We start from the raw sequence: 26,380 nt of genomic DNA, 5'->3' as shown, positions 1-26,380 counted from the left end.
TGTTCTTTGCTGCGATGGAGTTATCTGCTTGTCCCAAGAGTCACTTGGCCTCTTGAATGAGGCTTGCTCCAGGTCGGGCACCGAGATGGACCAAAGCTGACACTGTATTTCTTGGTCACAACTGACTTGCTGACACTGCATTTCTTGGTCACAACTGATTTGGTAGGCGGCAGTTGTCACCAGCCAGCTTGCAATGCCACGAACGGACCAGACAGTGCCTCAGTGCCTGTGGGGTGGCTTGCTTCTTTCTTTCTTTCTTTCTTTCTTTCTTTCTTTCTTTCTTTCTTTCCTTCCTTCTTTCTTTCTTTTTCATTCTAAGTTAGTGATAGTGTAAACATCTCTCATCTGGGCCACTTAAAAACCTCAGCCAGCTATGCTATATTGTGTATGGGCATGTGTGTGTGTGTGTGTGTGTGTGTGTGTGTGTGTGTGTATGTGTGTGTATATATATATATATATATATATATATATATATATATATATATATATTTGGAAACTGACAAAATGAGAAACACAAGAGCCTTCAGTCGGTTCAGAAGAAGAGATCAGGGCCGGGGAAGGCCACAGATACTCATGCAGGGCCTGTTAGAGACTTCGCCTCCAGACCTGTTTTCTGAGTTTGAGTTTTCAGTGCCCAAGCTCTCAGGCACGGAGATCCAGCCCCAACCCCACCCCACCACATCCAGTGCTTGTGCCCCTTCACTTCCAGTGTTCCTTTATTGAAATCAGACACTTCTCCACGATCATCCGGTGGTCAAGCCGGAGTCTGTGCACCTTCCTTTTCCCATGGGAGGCATGAAGCAGACTTGCAAGGAACACCCAGGGATGCCCTATCTTGACCCCTCTCTGCCGGCAGCTTGTGCCAGGGTGACTGTCCTGCACGTGCATTTCTTGGGCTTCTGGAATGGGTTGAAGCCTCCCTAGCTGCTGGGGTCTGTAGTCTCTGGCTTCCACCAGCAGCACTCACTCCAAAAGGCCCTGGCATAAAGGTGTTCAGTGTCAAGAGCTAGTCTGGGATGGTGCCATCGGGATCACGCTGGGTAAATCACACACAGCCGTTGCATTGCTGGTTTGAGTAGGCTCACATAGTACCAGGCTGAGCCTTGTACTCTGTATTCTGTGAGCAGGCCGTGAGCTGGGTGGGAGTGGGGGTGGGAAGCCACCTGGGGCTTCCATCTACATTTTTTAAATACTTTTCCCCTCTGCTCTCCTGAGAAGGCAGCTTTCTGCTTAGAAGAGCCTGACCTTTGAACTGTTGAGGGAACCAGACAGCCAAGGTCTGGGGTGGGTGGTGGGTGGGACATATTATTGGGATGTCAGCAGCCACCCCAGGCAGGAGGGGGACACATCCCTGGTCATCACTTGGAGAACTCCAGGAGAGGGTTTCTGGTTTAGACTCTATATTAATACTGCCAGAAGCAGCCAGCCCCTGGCTACCAGAAGCCCTGCTCTAAAAGATCTGTCAGCAAAGAATGTTCTACCTGAAGGCTTGGGACAGAAGGTTCCAGAAGCCCTCAGGAACAATGCTGAAAATCAAGAGGAGAAACAGAATATGATGTCGCTCTCAAGGAAGGAGGAGAAGGGGTAATTTCCCAAGTGTGTGTAGTCGTCTCACACAGTAGGCCAGATTGTGGAGACTGCTTCAATCTCTTGTCAACCTTGTAAGGCAGATGGGGGCATAGAGCCTCAGAGAGGCAGAGGGACACGTTGGGACTCTTGATGGGTGGAAGAGACTCCCCAAACACCTGGAGTTGGAGCCTGCTTCTCGACACGGAGCCACACTCCCCCTCTAGAGGCATCAAAGCTAGAAGTCACAGAAGAAGATGCTGAGACTGCCCCTCACCCCGTTACTTTCCCTTCTTTTCCAAGAACCCCACATCTCCCTAGATCCCAGTTATACACACAGTTAGTTCTTAGGCCACATCACCCGGACTCCAAAAACTGAAAGATGATTTCCTCGTCCTTTTCTTATTTTTCTTTTTGCTCCTTTTGGTTTTCAGCTGGGGGACTCATGTAGCCCCGACTGACTTTGAATTCTCTACATAGTTCAGGGTGACCCTGAACTCCCGATCCCCTTCCCTCCACCTCCTCAGTGCTAGGATTCTAGGCGTACTTCCCCTTGCCGGAGATCGAAATCAGCCCCCCCCCCCCGCCCCGTGCATGCTAGACAACCACTCACTCTCTCAAGCGAGCTACACCCCCAGCCCAGCCAAATACAGCATTTGAAACATTAGGGTCCGTTATGTCTAGTCCGAAGGATGTGGCTTCCTGAAAGGAGGGGCGGTGACGGGGTCCCCATTGGTCCCCATTTGGAAGTTCTCAGAAGCTGATAGTAGAGGTCTCTATGGATGGATCAGGCTGCTTTGGATTTGATTATCATAATCAGGACAGGGGTCCTAGGAAGACAAGGGTGGACAGAGCGGCCTGGAGAGGCTTGGGTGTGCCCAGGAGGTTGCATGCTGGAAAAGACAGGAGCAGGAGCAGGTGGAGGGCCAGCTTCAGGCCAGGCTGCACCACCCACCCTGTGTGACTAGGCTGAGTCACCATTTCTCCCTCTAATGGGAATAATAAAACACACCACTAGGTTGAGATAAGAAACACAAGAGATGCGAGCCCACTTTGAAGACAAAATCAAAGGCCGTCTATTGGGACTTAGTAGTCTGGGTCCCTTGCAGAACCTCCCAGGTGTAAGGACACCATGTTGTCCTATGCATTTCAGGCAGCCTTTCCCTTGTCTTGAGGCTGATCTTACATCTCAGGCTTCCTTTGCAGTTATATTTATTAGGACTGGGTATTGCAGTGGCCCCGTGGCTCATCCCAGAATAGCGCTCATCCCAGAATAGCACCCTGGGATATAGTGATGTGTTTGTGTGTGTTTTGGGGGGTGATATCTGGCAATCAGGTGAACAAGACCCACGCTCACTGGCCTGCACTCCTGGGCTAGGCTTTTATTCTTCATGCCTAAATTTCCTCACCGAGGGAGTCTTGGACCTCTAATTGTCCTGCCTCCCGCCTCTCCTGCCAGGATTATACTTACACTTTTCCATACCCAGTTGATGCAGTGCAGAAGACCGAACCCAAATCTTCGTGCGTGGCGAACAAGTTCTCTGCTCAACCTAGTTAAAGCTCCCATCTGAGGCTGGAAGTTTCCGCGGCCTTCTGCCTAGTAGAGAACCCTGGAGCCATAAAACCCTAGGAGGCCCAGAGCTCCCCAGGTCCTCTAGCCTTCCTCAACTGTAGACTGTTGGATACCAATAGGATTCCTGGGAGCCTGTCCGCCCCAGCCTGGCCTGCTTCTTCTCAGCCCAACGTAATTTTTCAATTAACTGGATTGGCTAGAGACCCAGGCACCCTGGAGTGTGGGAAACAGACCCAGGCCGGAAGTGCCCCCTCTCCTCTGGCTGGATTGGAATTCCGGAGGGAGGATCTTATTTCAAGTGGGGGGGGGGGGGGATGACATCAGGATGTGATCTGGTGCCCTCTCTGAGATATCCCAGATGGTGCCTTCTGGGAATCCCAGCCACTCTGTTCTGGGGGAGCCTGCCCTCCTTCTCCATCCCAGCCCTAGATGGGACCAGACTCTCATAAGTGACTTCACTGTTACAAAGCTTATAAAGTTAGTCCTGCCGGGTTTCATAAGTGAAACATTTCAAATATGTGGGGCGTATTTTATCCCCTCCTGAAGCAGCTGTTCAGTCAGTCAGGTAGATAACGAATGAGGAAGGAGTTGAATGCATTTGAGGGTGAAAGCCAGTGCTTTTGAGCCCCGTGTCCCTGATAGTCTCCTTTGGGATTGGTGACGAGTGTCTGCTCTGGTCACACTACCTGAGGCAACCTCGTTGTCTCTCCCACTCTGTCCACAGGTTCTGATGACGGAGTTGGTCCAGACATCTGGCTGGCTACCTGTACTCCCTGAGGGCTGATACTGTGCTAGGCTGTTTGGAGAGAGCTTTATCACGTCAGCCCCCGAGGCCCACTGTGACACCTATTCACCAAACAAGGGAGAAAAAGTGACCATACACAGTCCCCGCAGAGGCCAGATCAGGGCATCAGATCCCTGGAGCTGGATTGCGAGGTGGCCTGGGGTTATCCAGAAGAACGTCACATACTCTTTACCCCTAAGCCATTTCTCCTGGAAGAGTCAAGATTTGAACCAGGGAGCTGACTTCAGAATCAGGACTTATCCTGGCCACTACAGTCATTTTCACAGGGGATTAAGGAGAAGGAGTCACATGTCACAAGACAACAGGAATCACCCAGTATTTGTCTCTGTGGCCCTTCCAATTCTGTCAACTTGTTCAGACCAGTCCGGACTTGATTTTATTTCTTGTATTAGGTGGGGGATCTACTAAAGCAGGCATTTCAACTCTGCCACCCCTGTGTGATGGCGGCCCCAGGGGAGCTCACACCCAACCTGATGCCCACTTCCCTATGTGTATGGCTTCGTTCCCCTGTGTGATCATTCAAGTCCGTTGCCTGGGCAGGCTTGTACATGGATGTATTTGACCTTGAGTTGACATTTGAGATTGGCCTAGACTCTACAAGCCCAAGCACATTTTCTAGCCTGACTGCCAGTTTGATCCGTTCCAGTCAAGGTAATGGATCCAACCCTTCCTCTGGGCCTGAGATAATAAACTGTCTGTACGATAGGAATGGAAGCCTGGCCCTTTTTTTTTTTTTTTTTTTTTTTTTGTTCTTTTTCTCGGAGCTGGGGACCGAACCCAGGGCCTTGCGCTTCCTAGGTGAGCGCTCTACCACTGAGAAGCCTGGCTTTTTTGCACCCAGAGCGCCTCAAAGCTGGCCAGAACGAACCCGCTCTGACAGTGGCAGGGGTTTGCATCGGCTCCATGGATGCCAGAAGCAGCCGGAGAGGAAACTGAGGCTTGGGGTGCCCGCTCAGTCTCTGGGGCTGCAAGCCAGAGTGGGATGACCTGACTCAGGCTGCGAATCCAGCTTGCCATGAACTATGGGCTCCTGTGTTGAAGGCCAGGGCCACTGCGTGCTGAGGTGACAAATGCCTATCTGTATCCTTCCGGTATTTCCATCTTGTTTACAGGAAGTGGACAGAGGAAGTGAGTAGGGAACGAATGCTATGGGATGGATGTAAGGAAGGTGCCGCCTGGGGTATCTTTCTCCCTCAGGGTAGTGGGCCTGCGGGAAGCTAAGCCAGGCTGGATGGGTGAGTGGGCAAAGAACACACTCCTGGAACAGATTCAGAGAGCTGGTCCTATTTATTGGAGGAAACGAAAGCTATTTAAACCTTTGGGGGGGAGCGGTTCAGTAGGGGCTACCGGGCTGAGTGTACATCCTTGGCTCATTTGCATGAAGAGGAATTCCAGGTGCTCTTAAAGGACCTTATAATGGAAGAAGATGATTAACCTAGCTACCGGCTACTTTCTGGTAAGGCAAAGGTGAGGGGCACAGGGCGATATGTGCGGGGACATGCAGTCCCCGCGGCAGGGAGACAGCGACCCCACTCTCCTCCATCTCAGGATAAGATTTCCAGGGTCTGGGCACGCCTCCACCGGACTCTTGCACCAGGCCCGCTCCTCCCATAGTTCTCTGGCCCCACAAGAAAGGAGGGGAACAGTCAGGGCCATCTGGCGACATCTGTGTCACCACCCCAACCCAATGGACACCTCATTTCTAGAAATTGACTTTGGGAGGGAAGAAAAAGAAGCCCACTTTGAGGTCTGTCCTATCTGGTCAGCCTCTTTTCTTTTCTCGGTATTTCACGAGGTGCTGTTTAGGGGAGGGGCTTGGTTTTGAGCTTTGGAATCTGACGAACTTCAGGAACGGGGCGCGCGCCCGAGCCATCAGAACCAGCTCTCTGACCTCGAACTACCCAGCGCACCCGCTTAATCTCTGCACATGCAAATTGGGGTTAGCTTGTTTTTGCAGCACAGGGAAACAAACACAGGACCTCTCACACAGGCTGGACAGGCTTTGCTACTCTGCCACGCCCTCCAGCCTTTGCTTGTGCTGATTGGTCCAAGCTCTGCCATCGAGCCACGCTCTCAACCTTTGCCTGTGCTGATTGGCTCGAACTCTGCCACCGAGTCACGCCCTCAGCCTTCGCGTCTGTGGATTGGAACAAATGGTGCTTGCTGCCCAACTCTAATGCTTGTGATTGAGGAGGAACTCTTGGTCCACGCTCAATGTCAGCCTCTCGGTGAACACCCAGCCCGAGCTGTGAACTCAAGAGCTGTGCGGTTGGTGCTCCAAGATATCTGCGGGTAGGAGAAGAGCAAGGCCCCTGTGGGCAGCAGGAGGCTGGTCCGTGGGGGGGGTAAAGAGCAGTGGAAACAGAAGTAGTTGAGGAGGGAAACTCAGAGCTCTTAAGCAAGTAAAATCGCCGTCACTTCTTGTGTCTGGAGGAGGATCATAGCTTGCAGGGCTTGGCACCCAGCAGGTAGCCTTCGTGTTTGTAGGGGTGGGTGCTCCTCCAAAACTGGCAGGATCGATTTGCCTAGATTCTCTTTCTCTTGCAAGCAGTAGAAAACTTAGCTCAGACTAGCAAGAACAAGTGAGTGTTCATCTATAGGGAATCATTCAGGTGTGGATCTGTCTTCAGGTGTGGTGTGAGTTACCATGGCTATGCTTTGTTGGTTGCCATTCATGGTGGTAAGGACGAATACTCGCTGCCCCAGAGTACCTGGAGTCTTAGTATGAACTCTGGGTGGGCGGGCTTAGGTCATGTGCCTTTCCTTGAACCAATCACAGCGATCAAGGCGAGTCAGCATTGGTCAGTCAAGGACCCGTTTCCATGTGTGAAAGACAGGGCTGGGGGTCAGGGGAGGGTCCCAAGAGGTGTCCCTAAGCCCAGTGGTGATTCTTTGTCAAAAATGAAAAGGGGACTTGGAAACATGGCTATGAAGGCAAATGCTTGCTACATTCATGAGAGCCCGAGGTCAAGTCCCCAGAACCCGAGCAAAGATGTGTATCTTGCATCCCAACTGTCCTAAAAAGACAGGAGGTAGAAACAGGAGAATCCAGGAAGCTCAGGGGCCAGCTAGCCCAGCATATGTCATGGTGAACACAACGAGACCCCATCTGAAAAAAGGTGAAAATTAAGGACGGCACCTAGGGTGGTCCTCTGACTTCTAAGTATATATGTATGCTATAAGTAACCTGTATAAGTATATATGTATGCTCTAAGTAGCTCATATAAGTACACGCACATTCATACTTGAACACTCATACACAAAATAATAAAACATGAAGGAAGTCCCTATCCAGAGATGCCCAGGTTTAGCTCTCAGCAGAGCCTAATCCAGGATGCAAAGAAACTGGGAAGGAATGGTGGGCGAGCCAATCTCCTAGAAGTAGTGGTATTGTGGCTCAGGCCCTAAGTTCTGTGTGACTTCTTGTACGAAGAGCATAGGATAGCCCTGTCAGCCCATCATCTGATTTGGGTGAGCTGTAATTAGTTTGATACTTCTAATAAGACCCGAAACAATGTTTCCACTGAGAACTGGAGGAGAGGCCAACCAGCTCTTTCCCATCCTGACCGACTAAGCACATGACAGTATCTGACTCCTCAGAGCCACCAAAAGCCCGAGCCCAGGCTTGGAGCCTGAGGAGTTCGTACCAGTCAAGATCCATTCACCTGCTCCCCTCCCTGGCCGGACTGTGTAGTCACCGGCTACCCCAGTCCCCCCAAGCCAGACTGTGTATCGATACTGGAACCACCCAGTGAGGGATGTGTGCAGCTTCATGATGCCCAGATAGGTCTCCGGCAGACCAGGAAGACCCATGTTCCCAGGTGACGATCCTCAGATTAAATTTGAGTCTGTCCTTACACTCAGGCTTCCTCCAGTCTCCCTCCCAGGGCAGGGCTTTTAACTGTATCACCAGAGCATAGCCCAAAGTCACTGCACAGCCCTGACCCAGGAGAAAATTGGAGCTCTGAGATATTGAATCTATAGCTCTGCTCCCCCTGTGGGGGGAGTGGGGGGAACCGTGGCCTCTGAGGCAGCAAGATGAGAGGGGATTAGCCCAGTGTCCTCACAGGAGCAGTTTAAACTGCAGGGCAAGCCGATGCCCACCATGCCCAGCCGCACCTACACTAAGGTAAGAATTACCTGACCCAGGGGCTCTGCAGGCCTGGGGACTGGGGAGGGGGGTGGGGCACAACGAGTGACAGCATCAATTGAAGATGGTAGTCCTTCCTGTTTGGTGGATCTCTGTGAGTTCAAGGCCAGTCTAGTTCCAGGATAGGCAGAACTATGTTTTTTTTTTCTTAAAGACCCTATCTCAAAACAAAACAAAGTGCTGGCGATAAACTACCCTTGACCCCATTTAGAACTATAGAGAATTTTTCTATCCAGTCTGTGGCTGTTGGGCAGCCCGTGTTTCATGCTAGCTGTGAATGCAGCCCTACACAGTGTGGTGAACTTAATTAAAACTATGAGATTTGGGGGCTGGGGATTTAGCTCAGTGGTAGAGCACTTACCTAGGAAGCGCAAGGCCCTGGGTTCGGTCCCCAGCTCCGAAAAAAAAAAAACAAAAAACAAAAAACTATGAGATTTGTATCATAAATAAATGTATAAGATATTAATCACTACTATTAGCTCCATTGTAGCTCCCAGGGCCTGTACTTTGTAGATAGAAACATTGTGTCCCAGTGTCAAAAGGCTGGACCGAGTCTGAGACACAGTTGCTTTATTTAATGTTTACTGAAGGGGGGGGGGACGACCAGTCTTGGCTCCATTTTTTCCCATTCAGATCAGATGCTAGGGGTCCACATCAGGAAGTAGGGGAGCCAAGACTGAGCCCCGCTAACTGCCTTGAGCTGCCTGGCCTGCCTCGATCTGAAACACCCAGCACTGTGAACACACCCCTGCCTGGAGCTGGCACCGTGGTGCATGTGACAATACCCTATCTCTGACTCTGAGGAACCCCACATTCTTCTCAGGAGCTGCAGGGACTGTGAACTTGAGGCAAGGGCTGGGATCCCAAGTTCTACTCCACCATGGGAAGCAAGAACGAGCAAGCTCCTAGAAGAGTTGGAGGGCCCTGAGGATAAGAGGGCACATGACTCCATTGTCGCACCAACCAGCCTAGGACTGATATTGACCTAGGCTCTGCTACTAAAGTCACCCACAGTCTTTGTTCCTCTCCAGAACCTTCTATTTAGGTTAACAATAGACAGTAGGTGATCTGACCACTTTGGAGGTCCCCACGGTTACTGCCCAGGACTCTAGCTTTCTGAGCAAGCCTCATGACCTGCACTGGGATGTTTATTTGAGGAAATCAGCAACCATTACTGTTCCCAGAGTATGTCTCAGAACAGGGTGCTGACATCACACCACCCAGGCCCAAAGCCTGGCTCTGCTCTTGACTTTCAATGAGTGTGGCCCTGTCATTTAACTCCCCATAAACCTCCAGCCCCCGATCTATGAAGCTGGTGTGATACTGATAGTTGCTATTTCATGCCTTACAGTGAGGATTGATCTAGTCGAGGCTTTGATTGCCTCTTTATTACAAGGTGGCTGTTGCAGCTCCTGCCATTAAATCTACGCTCCGAAGATAAAATGTGGAGAAAAAAAACTCAGTCTTTTTTTTCTTTTTGTCTTTAAGTGGCATTCCTTCTCAAAAACATTTATTTCTGTACTCTACTGACTGGGTCAGATAAGCAACGTTATCTGCATGGGGGGCTAGGAGATAACATTGTCTTAAAAGAGCAGAACCCCTTCTGACTGAGAGAGACGGGCTCTGGAGTGGCAGGTCTCAGCTCCTATGGTCACCAATTGTGGATGTGCGCTTTGGGGAGGGTACACTGCCCCTCCTCTTCCTCGGGGAATAGGCACCTGGGGCCTCTTGGGTTGGCAAGTTAGCTCCGTGGGTAGCAGTCAGCTCCGGGAGGCAGGAGTCTCCCAGCAACAGTTGCCTGAATGTGGCTTTTGTTGGTCTCTCTGCGCTCCGGCCTGCCCCCTACCCCAGCGGTCGGGGGATGATGGTTTCCTGGTGCAGAGGGATACGGTTCATGGTATTGTTGCTTTTCTGTGCTTGGATGAGGACAGAGCAGTCCTGGAAGATTCCTTTGAGCAGGACAGGAGTGTGTGGCTCAGTTGCTGCACCTTCCTCCCCTCTTCCTGATGCCTGTCCACACTGCCTAGAATGGAGGGTCCATAGTCTGTACTGAGCACTGTCCTGTGCCTTAGTCTCCTGCATCTGACAATTGCTTGCCCCATGCAGCTGAGACACTTGGCTCGTTTCTTAATTAATTTGAACCCAGTAAGCCCCGCCTGTTCTTGCTGGCAACCGCTGAGCAGCTACATACCAGAGTCTAGAGTCTCTGTTCCCATATACTAGCAGTAATGTTCATCTAGATTTGCAAAGACTACTACTCCCCTCTAAGCACCCTTTTGAAGGCCCAGAGAGGGATAGTGTCTTGTCCAAGGACACACCGCAAGGTACCAAATCCTCTCAAGCAGAAAGCCCGGCACGCTCTCCAGATCCTTCGCTGTCCGTGGTTTCTGATTTGTGTTCAGTCCCCTCTATGCAGAAGGCAAGGTGAGCTGTGCATATTGGTGGCGCTCGAGCTCTGTGGGCAGGGTGTCAGGTACATTGAGTGGCTTGGAGTAGGGCTGGGATTGGAACTGAGAGCCTTGAGCCTGCTAGGCACAGTTTCTACCCCTGCGCCACACCCCAGCCTCCATGTAAATTTCATTTACCCCATTTCACAGGTAAGACAGCTGAGGCCTGTAGACACACTCCCTTCCTTCCCTGTGCAGTGATCCCAGAACCGCCACGTGACAGGTTGGCTCTGACCACGGAAGCTGCAGGGCAGAGTCAGGAGGCTCTACAGCCTGCCCAGCCAGTGTGGGTGCTTAGTAAGCTCACAGGGGCCTCTCATTTTCCCCGGGTTGTTTTTCCAGCCGGGTTTTCTGAGACTGGGCCCTTGTTAGGTGTGCCTGGCTCCCATTGGCTGCTTCAGCGCGGGGGCTGGGCTGGAGGGTGGGGCTTCTGTGCGAGGTACACCTGTTCCGATGCTGCCAGGGGCCACCCCCATCTCTGCTGTTAGCCAAGCTCAAGTTCAGCAACTGCTGTTCTGTTCTCCATCTTCACCCAATCCCTCGGGGTGTTCTAGTAGTGTCAGTCCCTCCGGGGTCACTCTGTTTCCTGCGCCTGTGGCTGTGGGAGGGGAGAACCCCACGGGGAAGAAACAGACAGCCTAGTCAAATTAGAACATAGGACAGTACAAATGCACAGCTAGCTTACGTGTGTTCCACACACTGCTTGGGACATACCCTAAGAATGACCCACCGCTTCCCTGAGGTCTGGTCGCCATGCGTCTGCGGTGTTAGCTCTTGTTTTACTTTGGTGTTATTTTTGGTTTGGGTTACGGTTTGGGTTTTCAAGACAGGGTTTTGTCTGTATAGCCTTGGCCGTCCTGGAACTCCCTCTGTAGACCAGGCTGGCCTCGAACTCACAGAGATCTGCCAGTCTCTGTCTCCTGAGTGCTGGGGTTAAAGGTGTAAACCACCACTGCCTTAAAGTGTTGTTCTTTCTTAATCTGGCAGCCCTGACTGACTGGGAATCCCTGTGGTTTGTAATAAACAAGACCTCAAGAAAGAACATAAATTTGTAGAAGAATTGACAAGGGATTGACAGGGTCTCTTGAAACCATGCTGCCTGCATGGACGGACAATAAGGGACCTTAGTGGCTTCCTCAGAGTGGCTTAAAGACACATAGAAGTCATTCGTGTACACACACACACACACACACACACACACACACACACACACACACACTCAAACAAAAACCAACCTCATAGCGTACTGTCCATGGATTTGTGCTAGCAGTCACTCACACTTGATTCTGACGTAAGTTGAGTATACAAAGGAACTCTGCCAGGATGGGCAATGATATTATTATCATTGATAAAGGAGAGAATTCCAGTGTCTGGGGTATCATTAGCGATGGTAAGCCAGAGCAAGGGACACAGGTGGCTGTGGCTGAGGCCTTGCATGATCTGACCTCCTGCCTGGAGTGAGGGCTGGGCCAGACCCAGCAAACTGACTGCGGGTTTTCAGAGAGCCCCGGACAGTCAGCAGTCCTGGAGTCCAGCAGTGTGAGAAAGAACAGGCAGGCACCCCCTGCACTGGCATCGTTGGGGGAGGACATGTCTGAGGAGGGGAGGTGGAGCACAGACATGTTCCATGTGTCATAAGAAAGAGATGGGCACCGGGAAAGCTGGGAAGTCGGAAAGGGCCTGGTGGTTGCCGCGGAGGGTGGCTGGGACAGGAGGGGACAGTTCTGGGGCTGCTTCCGGAGCTGTCACTGTGTCCTTTCACTTGGTTCTTTTCCTGTCACTCAGATGAGGACTCATTCTTTTTTAGAGAGTAAGAGAGTCTTACTATGTAGCCCAGGCTGGACTAGAACTCATTATTAGCCCAGGCTGGTTGACCCTGCAGCAGTCCTCCTGACTTAGAACTCTTAGGCTCGTTTTATAAAAAAGTGTCCGACCATACTTGGGAACATATGACTTTGTACGAGTGGTCACCATGAAGGTCCATGAAACCTGCCACCTGTATGCACCCCTCCTGTGCCACGGCCCCTAGCACCAGTGGCAGTTTGGGGTTTACTGGGGCTTAACAGGACACACTGGGCTCCACGGGCCCACAGCGGCAGATGCCACGCCCATGAGCTCTCCTCTTTAAAGGCTTATTACCCGGGTGCCTTCTCAAGACACAGGGGTCTCTCAGGGTGCACACACCGTGTTGGATGCCTTCATGTCCTACACCCTTATTGCCCCCATTCTTGGGGCTACGCCTGTCAATGACTATGCTCTCTGTGGGGTGCAGAACCCCCAGGAGTCATGCGCTGTACGGGATGTAACTTACCCCTCAGCACCAATTCCACAGTGTGACGCTGTGTTCGGATCCTGACTTACCACCACGGTCACACCTGTGACAAACCGTAGCCTGGCCTTCCCGAGTTCTTTAACCTCTTCGAGCCTCAGCCGCCTGACGTATGAAGGGAGGGTCCTGCTGGTAGCAGGCTCAGGTTTGGGAGAGTCTATGAGAGATCACATAGGATCCCTAGGATTGGGGTGACTCGTGGTCAGTGAGTCTGTGGCCACCGGGAGGACACTGAGTGGCCGCAGAAGCATCGGATGCTCGGGAGTGTGGATTGTGTGCGTGCGGACTGGGCGGAGCCAGGGTCTGATTGAAGGTTCTTTGTGGTTGGCTTACAGGGGAAGCCTGAACCCTCCCAAGTCCCCCCACCTCTGACCAGCTGCTTTTTCCCCTAGTGCTCCTGCGGGAGGAAGTGGTCCAGCTTCAGGAGGAAGTCCACCTTCTCCGACAGATGAAGGAAATGCTGGCAAAGGACCTAGAGGAGTCACAGGGCGGCAAATGCTCCGAGGTGCTGTCGGCCACTGAACTCCGGGTGCAGCTGGTACAGAAGGAGCAGGAGCTGGCCAGAGCCAGGGAAGCCTTGCAAGGTGAGTGACAGGCGATGGCACAGACTTGGAAGGCCTGCCTGGGCCCTCCCAGCCATTCTGCTGAGCTTCCCAGACTTGGCCCCTACTGCATCCTGTCCCGGGGTGTCAATTGCTCTGAGGAATGAAAAGTGAAGGGGCTTTTTAAAAAATGTACTTGCAGTTTCTCACTGATATATATTTTATGTAATAATGGTTTGTTATGAAGTTTTCACACATGTTCTTTAGTATTCATAATCGTATTCATCCCTATTGCCCTCTCTTGTCCCTCCCACTCCTGCCGATGCCTTCCTCTTCCCAGTTAGTCTCCCTTCCTCGTCCAGCCCCACCCCCACCCGGTCTCATTAGGGTTGCTTACAGGAGTACGCATGAGGGGTTTCTTGGGCACCTTGCCAGTGGCTTCACCCCAAAAGCACATGTCTCCTCTGCCTTCAGCAACCATTAACCACCTGTAGATTCTCAAAGAGGAATGGGGCCTGGGGAGCCATCTTTGAGAGGCCAGAACACTGACCCACTACTGAGTCTATCCTACACTCCTGGGAGCCTTCGGGACTTCCCTGCTCGGGGCTGAGTGTGTGCTGGGCTCTGCTGGAGAAATGCCTGCAGCCCCGATCCCAATATATCACTCATTACAGAGATATCACACATCCCTATATATCACAGCATATCACTCCTGTTCCCCCAAGGTGGCCTCTGAGAAGGGTGTGGGTTTATTCTCACCGCTCAGACACGTGCAGTTTCCCTGTGAGGTGTTGCGCCATGCAGGTGTGGCACTGGGGAGACATTGAAACCTATGTCGTCGTGTAGGACGTCTCCATAGTTCCTTGGTCACCACTTGCCCAAACATCACAGAGCAAAGGACCTCCAGCACAGCCCAGCTTCCCTGAAAGAGCCCTCAGCTCCCTTTCTCCTGCAAGGTTTCTTGCCCGTGCTCTGGGCTTTAGGGAAGCTTCTAGGAGGTTCTTTGAGAAAGGTAGGAAGCCCATCTCTGATGCAGCTGCCATGGTGCTTTGAGAAGTTGGTCCCTCAGTGTCTCCAGAGAACAGCTTTTTGGGGTGCGCATGCTGCCTACCCTTTCTAAGTGCATTCAACCTTTGACATTGCGACAGACGTCATCTGCAGAGTTCACACTTGAGAACTGTGTAGTCCAGTTATCATATGTAAAGAATTGCAAAAAAAAAAAAAAAAAGAAAAAGAAAAAGAAAACCCATCCCATGTTTTCAGTCAGTTTAGAGTTTGTGTGCTGTACCTGAGGGCTGTAGGTTGAGCGCACCTGCTAGACATCTAGAAAAGCTTTGTCCCTGAAGCCAAAGCTGGTCTGATATGAAGACCACCACGACACCTAGAGCAGGAAAGGTTTCCCTTTGACAGGCCTGGGCGAGCATCTCAGGTGTGGAAGGGGAATGTTTGAGCCTCCTGGTCCACAAGACATCATGCAGGGTGCCACAGTGGAGGTCCGAAGCCTGTCCTTGGCAGGATCCTGGTCACACATCGCTGTAGGGTGAGGAGTGAACTTCCTTCTGTTGAGCTTTGTCCCAGGTGCAGGTCTCACAGCTTGAAAGGAGAGGGATTTTGCTGGCTTTTTGCTGATTTTCCTGGGTCACAGCTGCATTCCCGACCCTAACTTTGGTAGTCATGGCTCCCTAAGCAGATGGCAAGAAGCCACTGGGAGGGTAGTGTGTGTGGCTCTGAAGGCCACTCCGTTGGCAGGAATCTTACTTCGTCAGTGTTTTAGTTAGGATCTCTATGGTTGTGAAGAGACACCGTGACCACGGCAACTCTTATAAAGGAAAGAAGAGTAATTGGGTCTGTCTTACTGTTCAGAGGTTTAATCTGTTATCATCATGGTAGGAAGCATGACTAGGTGCAGGCAGACATGGGCTGGACAGCTAGCTGAGAGTTTTATATCCTGATCAGCAGGCAGCAGGAGGACAGAGGACCACTGAGCCTGTCTTGGGCTTCTGAAACTCCAGTGATACACTTCTTCTACCAGGCCATAGCTCCTAACAGTGCCTCTCCCTATGAGCCTCTGGGGGCCATTTTCATCTGAACTACTACACTCAGGGTTACGGTGACTATGGGCATTGATGGTGGTGGATATTGTGGCCCAGCTGGCACAAGATGGTTGGATGCTTGGGACATCATTTCCCATCCAGAGGTCCATTCCCAGCTAGGTCACCTCCTTTCAGTCGGCTCAAGGACCTCATAGTATCCCTCTTGTCTTCACTGTGGGGTCTCCCGGGGAAACCCAGGTGCCTCTTGCTGAACCTGACGCTCCTGTGCAGAGTCAGTGGTGGCTTCAGAAACCACCAAACTCTGCCTCTTGCACCTTGCCCAGGAACAGAGCACCCTTGCTCCCCTGTCCTTGGGCAGGGACAGAATTTAGCTGTGTTTCTTTAAGATGTGGAAGGAGACAGTTTCCAGGCCAAGAGGAAAGTGCAGGGCCCAAGCTTGTGCATTACCCCACTGCTCCCCAGTTCCTGGATCACACATCCTACCCTCACCTGAGCAAAGGGAAGACTCCAGGGCTTCACAGGAGTGAGAATATAAAAGGGTAATGTCGGCACTGAGGTATCCAGCTCCCTGGAGCCCACAGTGCATAGGGCAAGCATCTAACACCCTGGTATGCTGGGGACATGTTCTACGATGCTGCCTGGATAGCATGGAGCCGGCACGCACTGTTTGTTTTCCTGTCCACGTGTCCTGTGATACACGTTACCTTACATGTTAGGCGCAGTCAGAGCTTACCAAGAAAAGCTAACCATAGCACAGTTGCAGCTGTTCGTTCAAAGTCATCAAGGGACTGGGGAGATACCTCAGACACAAGCACGTCACCCTCGCTCAGTGCTTAGCACTCTTTAGATTCAGAAGCAGAATATGCTGTGTACAGCTGTAAACCCAGCACTGGGGAGGCAGAGACGAGAGGATCCTGGGAACTCTGTGGCCATCCAGCGTAGCATAGTCAGTGAGCTCAGGCTCCACGAGAGAAGTATCTCAAAAAATAAGGTGGAGAGTGATAGAGGAATATGCCTGCCATCGACCTCTGACCCCCACGTATGTGTATATACGTGCAATTACTTAAAACTTACAGATGACTTCTAGAACGTTCTATTTAGTAGTTCCATTGACCATGAATAGTGCACACATGTGGTAGTACCAGCGTGTTTCCCTGACTCGGGGCTGTAAAGTGCCTTACATACTTTTCTGCGGCTGTGCTAAGGAGCCATGACCAAAACAAATTACAGAAAAATGTTTATTGGCGGTTTACAGTTTCATAGGGTGAGGCCATGACATCGTGGTGGGGAGCATGGCAGCAGGCAGGCAGGCATGGCGCTGAAGCACTAGCTGAGAGCTTTTGTGTTGAGATAAGCTCAAGGCAGAGAGAGGTGACTTAGACTTTCGAAACCTCAAAGCCCCACCCCCAGGGACACATCTCCTCCAATAAGTCCACACCTCCTAATCCTTCCTAAACACTTCCACCAACTTGACCAAGGTCCCAGAGCCCAGCAAGGCAGAGCTAACGCCTTTCCACCAACGCACCTTGTCTTTCCCTCTGCCAGTATCCACTGGGGAGTCAGATAAAAGATTGAGGGTATGTTAGCTTAGTCCTGGGATGGCCAGCTCTGGAGTCAGATTTGAACTAAACTTGTGCCCCAACTGAATCTGTTCCTTATTGTTTTAGTACCACATTTCCCTTTATTGCCCAGGCTAATCTTGCACTCACTGTGTAGCCCAGGCTGGCCTTTAAGTCACTGTCATCCATCTGCCTCAGCCTCCCAAGGGCTGGGATTGCAGGTGTGAGCCACCACACCTGGCTCTAACTCTTACTAACTTTCACCTTATCTAAAGTTCCCATCCTGCCTGAACCTGTACTCCTTTGAGGTAATACAAGTACCCACCATGTTCCTTCCCTTCAGGGCCAATGAGGGTGGCGACCTCACACAGACAGAGGGTTGAGTAACATACAAGATGAATGGGCCATTGCTTACTGTGATTTATACAGAAGCCTAGTGATTGACACGAGGCAGAGGCAGGGTCTGTCTTCTCAGATCTTCTAAGAACTACCCACCTGTATGACTTCTAGGTCAGAGGGACCCCAGAATCCATGCACCCCAAGACAACAGTGTCCCTGAAAAGCTAGAGGCTGGATCTGTCCAGCCACCCAGAGCAACCCACACGGAAGCCTTGCAGTGCCATAAAGAACTCAACTTCCTCACCGGCCACTGCGCAGAGCACACAAATTACAGACAGACAGACAGATGTGGCAGGTGGCAGGTGGGCATGCAGAGGGACTTATGCACCGTAATGAGAAGGAGCGGACGTGAGCAGACATGTGCTTGCAGAGCAGCCAGCAGATGGCAGGGACACGTGTTAACAGCCAGTGGCCCTGGGGAAAAGCGATGCCCCAAAGACTTCCTCCCTGGCAGGGTCCCTGCTCCACCATCTTGGAGTTTAGGTGAGACCTGAAGTTTTCAGTTTGGGTGAGGATTGGGAACCCAAGTAGACACTGGCCCAAGCAGATATTGGAATAGTGGTCCCTGGTGCTGACGTCAGATTGGGGAGAGACTCAACTGTGAGAAGCCCGGGGCTTGGAAGGCCTCTGCCACCATGGGGTTAATGTGGAAAATGTTGGCTTCAGGTGTTTGATCTCCTTGTGAGTTTAAAAGTAGAAAGTGAACAAGCAAGAAACATAGTATTGGAGGGCATCTAAACTTACCCCTAGACACCCTCCCATGACTCCCACTGTGCTCTGTGGGAGGGAACTTGCAGGACCATCTGGTATCTGTCAATTTCCCAGGATTCCATTTTCCGACTTCCCTGTAAATTGCAGTATCACCAAAGTGGCAGTCGTGAAAATTGCTTTCTTTCATTTTTTTTAAAAAAAATCTTTTAACAGTGTGTTAAACATGCCGAGCAATTTCCAACAACAATAAATATGACCCGCGGACATAATTTTTAATGACTGCATAATGTTCCACCAAATGGAGGCTCCATTACTTATTCAGCCATTTTCCTGTCATTGAACATCTGAGGCGTTTCTATGTTTTGTCTCCTCTCTCCCTCTTTTGCCTACTATAACATAACAAAGACTGGCTCAAAAACATCTGTCCGTTTTCTGCTCTCGTTATTTTCTCTGTTGCATTTCTGATTTGGGGCATGCATGCGTGCATGTGTGTGTGTGTGTGTGTGTGTGTGTGTGTGTGTGTGTCTGTGTGTGTCTGTGTGTCTGTGTCTGTGTGTCTGTGTCTGTGTCTCTCTCTCTCTCTCTCTGTGTGTGTGTGTGTGTGTGTCTGTGTCTGTGTCTGTGTGTCTCTCTCTCTCTCTCTGTGTGTGTGTGTGTGTGTGTCTGTGTCTGTGTCTCTCTCTCTCTCTCTCTCTCTGTGTGTGTGTGTGTGTGTGTGTGTGTGTGTGTGTGTGTGTGAGATGTTTATGTCCATGCACTAAGACATTTGTGTGGAGGTCAGAGGACAACTTGGAAGAATTGCTTCTTCCCTTTCACTGTGTGGATCGTCAGGATCAGTAGCAGGTGACTTTACCCTCTTGAGTCATCTCCTTGGCTCTCTGTTTGTAGAGAGTCTCATCCATTTCAGGCAGGCCTCAAAATTGCTATGGTATAGGGGCTGGCCTTGAACTCTTGACCCTCCTGAGTGCTGGGATTCTAGGCTGTTCTACCTTGCTTGATTGATGCTGGTGTTGGGGATCAAATCCAGGGCTTGGTGTACTCTAGGCCAGCAGTCTACCAACTGAGCCACACTCCCAGCCCCATTTAGTCCCAGCCCCATTTAGCCTGGGCACATGAGTGCGATCACCTGTGGAGGTCAGAAGAGGTCGTTGGATACCAGGAGCTGGAGTCAGAAGCCGTTGTGAGCCACCTAGTGTGGGTGCTAGGAATTGAACCCGGATCCTCTTCAAGAGCAGTCTAAGCACATAACCACTGAGCCATCTCTCCAACTCCCGCTTGTTTCTTAAGATACTGCTTCTCAAACTTTCCTCAAGCTCTTAGGGAATTGGAAAACCCACAAAAGCTGTTTCTGTGCCTTGAACTATCAACATTGCCTTTCAAGAACTTAGCACTGGTGAAATGTCTGGATTCTCACTAACTCATTTGAAAACAGCAGTGAGCCTGATACATGTTAACATCGTCAGCATTGATTTTTTTTTTTAATGAGAAGTAACTAGTCCCACCCAAAAGAGTTTAAAGTGGAGTACAACATTGTGTCTGATGGTCTATGAAGTTTGTTCTTTGAGACAAGGTTTCTCCTCAGCCCTTGAAACTCACTGTGTAGATCAGGCTGATCTCAAAGATCAGCAGAGCTCGTCCTGCGTCTGCATCTTGAGTGCTGGGATGCACTACCCATGCACTCATGTGCACTACCATGTCCAGCTTTGGGGTGTGTGTGTCTGTCTGTCTGTCTGTCTGTCTGTCTGTCTGTCTGTCTACTGGAATGTTAGTAGCTCAGACTAGCTTTCTCAAACTAACGGCAATCTCCCTGCCTGCCTTTGCCTTCCCCTCTTTGCCTTCCCAGGGCTGGGATTACAACTAGAAACTGGCACACTTAGCTTCACTGCTGTTTCTAAAAAGGAAAAATAAAATCCTCTGTCCCATGTGTTCATGTTGCCAGCATTGTCTCTCAAAAAGTCAAAGTAGGGGTTGGGGATTTAGCTCAGCGGTAGAGCGCTTGCCTAGCGAGCGCAAGGCCCTGGGTTCGGTCCCCAGCTCCGAAAAAGAAGAAAAAAGAAAAAGAAAAAGAAAAAAAAGTCAAAGTGACAGATCGGCGTTGCCAGAATTCTGATTCTTATTGCTCCAAGAGGCAGGTGGATGGATCTCTGTGAGTTCAAGGTCATCCTGGTCTACAACAGTGAGTCTCAGGACAGCCAGGGCTATGTAAAGAAACTCGGTCTCAAAAAATTATTAGTTATTACTTTTATTAATTATTATTATTCATTAAGGTGTGTGTGAGTACATGTGCCATGGCGTGTGTGGCAGATAGAGGTCAGCTTTGTGGAGTCTGTCTGCTCTCTCATTCCACCTTTACATGGGTTCTCGGGTTCAGGTCACCAGACTTACATAGCGACTGTTCTAGCCACGGAACTATCTTTAAGCCTGGATAGTTTGCTCTGTAGCCCAGGTACCACCAAGACAATATAATGGGGTATCAGGTATTCTCAGTTCATTTGCAAACTCTGTGAGGCCATTTACTAGGTGGCAAGGTCCATAGGTCTTTCATTCTTTCCAGCACACACAGGGTTCTGTTAAGACATAGCCAGTTTAAAGATCAGCAAAATGGCACAGCACGTAAATGCTGCTTACCATAGCCTGGTGACCTTGTTTGATAGCCGGGACCCACATGAGGGAAGGAGAGAACAATTCCTGCACGTTGTCCTCAGACCTCCACGAGGGCCTCCCAACATGCAAGTAAACAAATACAAAAAATAACTTTTAAGTGGATAGTTTAGCTGACAACTGAAACACTTAACTATTTCCTCTCAACCTTTCCCCCTCAATTTTCTTAGCCCACCTTTGTATGCAGCAAAGAGCCAAATTATATCCCATTTGATTATAAGACATATGTGAGGGTGTTCAAAGTTATTGATGGATTTTACTGCTTTGTTAAGCACACCCTTTATTTATTTTATTTTGTTTTAGTGGTGAGTTTATTAAACCAGGGCCTGGTGCATGCTGTGTCTACAGATCTTACAGCTGAGTTATGATCACTGTGTTATCAAGGGCACTCCTAAACACTCCCTTCCTCTGTCTGTTTGAGGGTGCGGGGGAGCCCACATGCAAAGGTCAGAGACTGGTGTTCATTGTCTCTCTCGGTTGCTTTCTTGTTTCTTGAGGCAGGGTCTCTAACTGAACCTGAAACTTGCTGTTTCCGCCGACTGGCCCCTTGTCTCCACCCTATAATACTGGGTTACAGGCATGACCAAGTATGACTGTCCTTTTTATGTGCATGTTGGGGGATTTGAACTCACGTCTTTGGGCTTGCAGAGCATGCATTTTTAACTGATAAACTATCTCCCCAGCCCCCAGTATTTGCTTTTGTTTTTTTGAAACTTGAACAAAGAGTCCGAAGAACATGGTTCTGCTAATGACAGTCTGGTGTGATTTCTATTAAGACATCAACCCTTCCCAACTATTGCTTTTGCACCAGCTGTATACATGCTAAACACAGAGTTAAAGAAACAAAAGGCAAACAGCATCTTCGAGTTCTTATGAAAACTGTTCTCATGGGTCCCCAAGAAGCGGATTCGGAGGGTAGTGGCTAGCACCCATCCATTTTTTTTTTTTGTTCTTTTTTTTCGGAGCTGGGGACCGAACCCAGGGCCTTGCGCTTCCTAGGCAAGCGCTCTACCACTGAGCCAAATCCCCAACCCCGCACCCATCCTTTTATGAGCCACGCACTACAGGGCACGTCTTACCCTGAGAGTCACACAAGACATGTTACATTTCCAGTTTTCAGAAGTGGAGACAAGTTCCAAGCAACTCTGGGTGTCTAGGTTACATGCAGTTTCTGGGTTGAGCTGGGTTTGAACTCCAGTCCATGGGTGGCGCTGGAAGGGACAGTGGGTACTGCTTTAAGGAAATGCTCAGAGACCAGAGAACAGCCTGAATGAGCAGAGACAGTGGCTGATAGAGAAGCTTTGCTTCAGGGTATGCTGGGAGGTGAAAACTGTGACCCTCCAAAGCCTCACCCAGAGAAGTTCAGGGCTTAGGGGAAACTGAGGAGGTTGGAAAGGAAGGTGGGATTTGGGGCGTTGTTCCTGCTTCCCTTCCTCCTTTCCCTACCTTTACATCCTTGTCTCTGTTCGTTAGCACTTGGATACGTTTGTGATTAAGTCTGGCCAGGCTACCTTTGCCCGTTTGTGTGTCCAGGACATACGTTTGTGTGTCCAGGCCTACAAACCATGGGTTGTAGGTGGCCCATGCACCTGATGAGTAGCTGGGACCGCTCTGCCCACCTGGTTCAGATACAAATCCGTGACACTGTAGCATGGCCACCGTTTGAAGAGCTACTTAATACTTCCTACTGCCTTCCTCCTATCCACATTCTGCCTCGTTTCTCAATGGCCTACTTTGCTCAGAGAGGTTGAACTGTTAAATTCCTTCTCTGTAAACCGAAGGCCCACTCAGAGCCACTCAGCTGGGCAAGCGGGCAAATCTCAGAACTCGATGGAAGCTTCCAGAAAGCTTCACCCTGGAGTCAGAAGAGGAGCTGAAACACCATCAGCTCCTTTTAAAGCACCATTAGCAGCCCCTCCAGATGTCGGTGGGAATTTACGATCAGGTAGGAGGGGCGCTTCCTGGCTCTGTCAAACTTCAATGAACACAGCCTCCAGCTTGATACAGGCTGCTTCACAAGGTCCCCAAGAAGGGCACATACCCTAATGGACAAATGCTTACGTGCTCCTGCAGACAGGTCTCACTGTGTAGCCCAGGCTGGCCTCACACTTGACATTCTCCTGCCTGTACCTCCCGAGTGTGGAGATTGCAGTGTGCACCCCCACACAGGATTCCATAGGTCCTTTCCTACAAGTGAAAAATGGAGCTGCCGGGGTGGTACCGTGACAGAGTCCTTCCCAAGCATGGACAAGAACCTGGGTTCCAGTTCTGCAAAAATAAAGGGGTATTAACAGTAAGGAGATTTACAGAAGCCTCAGAGATAAATAAGAGTTTTTGCATACCTAATTCCCCTGGGTCTTCTGTTAACATTATGAAAATGCTTTTAAAGCCATCTCTTGGGCCAGCGATATGGCTCAGTGGGTAAGGGCGCTTGCCACACAAGTCTGACAACCTGAGTTCTATCCCAGGAAACCTTGGTGGAAAGGAGAGAACTGACTCCTGAAAGTTGTCCTCTGACCCCCACATGTAGGCCACAGCATACCTGTACCTGCTTGTTCTTCCTCACACCCCCTCCACCTCTCTCTCTCATGCACACACATCCAGTAAGAGTTAAAAATTTAAAAGCCGAGGCTGGAGAGATGGCTGGAAAGAGTTAAAGAGCACTTGTTCTTGCAGAAGACTTGGGTTTGGTTCCCAGCAGCCGGATGGCAGCCTATCGTCTGTGACTCCTATTGGGCAGAGGAAGTCATGTGACCAAGCCATGCTCTTCAGAGGTGGGGGTGGGGAGGGGACTCTTTAAACCCAGTTCCTTCGATCTGCTGGAGATAGTTTCCCATGGAATCGCTAGCAAGGTCTACGTGGAACCCTAGGGTTCTGGTCACAGCTGTTCTAGACCATACTGCATCCCTTCTAGGTTTTATGTTATAATAGGTTTTCTTTTTCCAAGTTTAAATTTTGATTGACATAGGATTGCTCACACTTAACAGGGTAGTATGAAGTTTTGATCCAAGCATATGTGTACAGTAACCCCTTCAAGATAATTGACTTCTCTGTTACCTTACATTTTATCAGCCCTCCGTGGTGAGGACACTTGCAGTCCTGTTCCAGCTTTTTCAAAATATACTACAATATCTGACTGTCAGCCATAGCCTCCCCACTGTGTGTGCTGGGAAGTGTCACCTCACTGTGTGGTAGGTCATCAGCCTCCTGACCCTGCCTCTCCCCAGCCTCTGGTGACCCTTCCGAGATCAGCTTCTTTGTAGTCCGAGTGGACAGAAATCCATGCGTCTTTTTTCCTTTTTTGACAAGGTCTTAATATATAGCCCCGGCTGGCCTGGAACTTGCTATGAAAACTAGGGTTGCCTGAAACTCAAAAAGTCCCCCTACCGCCGCCTCTCAGGTACAAAAGGCATGCACCATCATGTTCAGTCGCCCTGTCCCCTGTCACTCTCCCACCTTTGCTGCCTGCTGGGGCAGATTCTCTGACACAGATACAACCTTCCTAATGTGTAACCTTCCAGTCTCGGTCCCCACGATTCAGTTTTAGAAAAATTGTTGTTGTATGTAATGGGTGTTTTGTCTGCTTGTATGTCTTTGCATCATGTGCCCAAGGAGGCCAGAAGAGGGCCACAGATCCCTGAAACTAGAATTTTAGATGGTCATGAGCCACCTCGTGGTTGATGGGAACCAAACCCAGGTCCTCTGAAGAGCAGCCAGTGCTCCTAACCACCATTGTCCCAGCCCCAGCCCTGAAATTTTGGCACTTGAGTTCTGGTTCCAGGTCCTCTCATGATATAGTCCCAGCTTGTAGTTGTCATTGATCATTGAAGTCTGCCTCCTCCTCCCTCTCTCCACCTCCTCCTGGGTTTTATATAGGCCAGGCTATCCTCAAACTAACTACTATCTCTCTGAGGAAGACCGTGAACTCCTGTCCTCTTTTTTTTTAAGATTTATTTATTTATTATATATAAGTACACTGTAGCTGTCTTCATGCACACCTCTTCTGGTGAAGAGGGCATCAGATCCCATTACAGATGGTTGTGAGCCACCATGTGGTTGCTGGGATTTGAACTCAGGACCTCTGGAAGAGCAGTCAGTGCTCTTAACCACTGAGCCATCTCTCCAGCCCAACTCCTGTCCTCCCGATCCACCTACCTCGGTACTGAAATGGAGGTACTGTGCTCAGATATGCACGGCTAGAGATTGAATCCAGGGCCTCGAGCATGCTAGACAGGCTCTGTACCAACCAGCTCCAGGGACATCCTAAAGGTCTGAGGGTGGAGCCCTTCCATTCATCCTGGGAACATCTGTGGGATGAATCTGCCTGAAATCCCGTGGGTGCCCAAGGACCTGCACTGTCTGTGTTGCACGTGACCTCAAAGCCCTGACTCTTGTTCTCTGTAAGGTCAGGAAAACATGCCCGTGTGGTCCCTGGAAGGACTCAGGTAGGACCTCACACAAGGTCCTTCTGAATAATAAATGGTCCAGGTTTGTTTAGCATTGGGATGCCCCAGTCCGTGCCTTGTCTGCGTGAGCCCCTTCTACTCCTAGAAACCTGTTAGCCTTCCACTGTACCCCGACATCGAAGTGAGCATGAGAAACTGAGGTGGTTTGGAGGCCAACGCTTGTCCCCAGAGTGCTCTCTGTATTTGGAAGACATTTAGCAGGGACATCCTTGGTAGATGTCACAGCAGGAAAAAGGAGAAGCCCCAAAGAGTGGGGAAGGTACGGATTCCTATGTCCTGCTCAGACTCTTGAGGCACAGGACTTGTTGAGTGTTTCCTCTAGAAGTTGTCGCTAATGATCAAGGCTGGACTGGGCCACAGGAGTCCCTGACCCCTTTCATCCAGCCCCCTCTATGCAGTTCAGTGAACACAGGCTAGTCCCCTGATGCCTATAACCTCAGCTGCAGCCCAGGGTACGATTTAGACATAAGCAAGAGCTACTGACCTTGACCTTGATCCTGGCTTCTGATCCATCCCCATTCCTTTCTGACACACCAGGCTCTCGGCCAAAAGACCTGGTGCAGGACATGGCCCTGCAACTGTGCAGGAGAATGAAAGCTATGTTGGCCTCTGTCCCAGAAGAAGCACTGAGGCCTAACCCCAGGAAGTCATGTGTTGAGTTGGCCTCTGAGGTGGTCAAGTTGAGTTGCCCTGAGCACTGGTCCAAGGTGACCAAGGACACACATCAAGTGTGACAGGGTCTCTGACCTGGTCCTTCTCAGCCACACATGCTCCACACGGGGAGGTTCTGGGGAGACTTTAAAGGACCTTGAGGGATACAAGATGGGCACATGCACCAGGCTCCAGGTGTCTCATTCAGGTTAGCAAGTCTTTGTGGGCAGCACCCAGGCCAGCCCTGTGCCCAGCATGTCACGCACCCTTATCTCCACCTCCCCCATTTCCCACAGTTTAGGTGAGGTGAGGCTGACTAAACTGGGGAAAGTGAGGCTCCAAGAGAATCATTCAGAGCGGAAATCCCAACATCTGATATGAATACCGTCAAGCACACCTGTGGAGGTCAGAAGACAACTTTGTGTCCCTCTATCTCGTGGGAATTCAAACTCAGGGTTTCAGGTTGG

At 50.4% G+C, this 26,380-nt stretch overlaps 1 protein-coding gene across 6 annotated transcripts in view; it reads left to right on the top strand.

Annotated features, from left to right (window-relative positions):
- The window catches only part of Kazn (kazrin, periplakin interacting protein), a 990,282-nt gene that overhangs the window by 874,590 nt on the left and 89,312 nt on the right, over positions 1-26,380 (top strand). For 5 of the 6 annotated variants that reach the window (XM_017593423.3, XM_006239310.5, NM_001415945.1 and 2 more), the window contains 1 exon segment: positions 13,263-13,454. In XM_017593423.3, coding sequence (XP_017448912.1) covers positions 13,263-13,454 — 192 coding nt within the window. 6 annotated transcript variants of the gene reach the window in all.

Source organism: Rattus norvegicus, chromosome 5, assembly GCF_036323735.1.
Source record: "Rattus norvegicus strain BN/NHsdMcwi chromosome 5, GRCr8, whole genome shotgun sequence".
Classification (NCBI taxonomy): Eukaryota; Metazoa; Chordata; class Mammalia; order Rodentia; family Muridae; genus Rattus; species Rattus norvegicus.
Note: the sequence above shows the minus strand (reverse complement) of the source record. Positions and strands in the feature narration are given on the sequence as shown.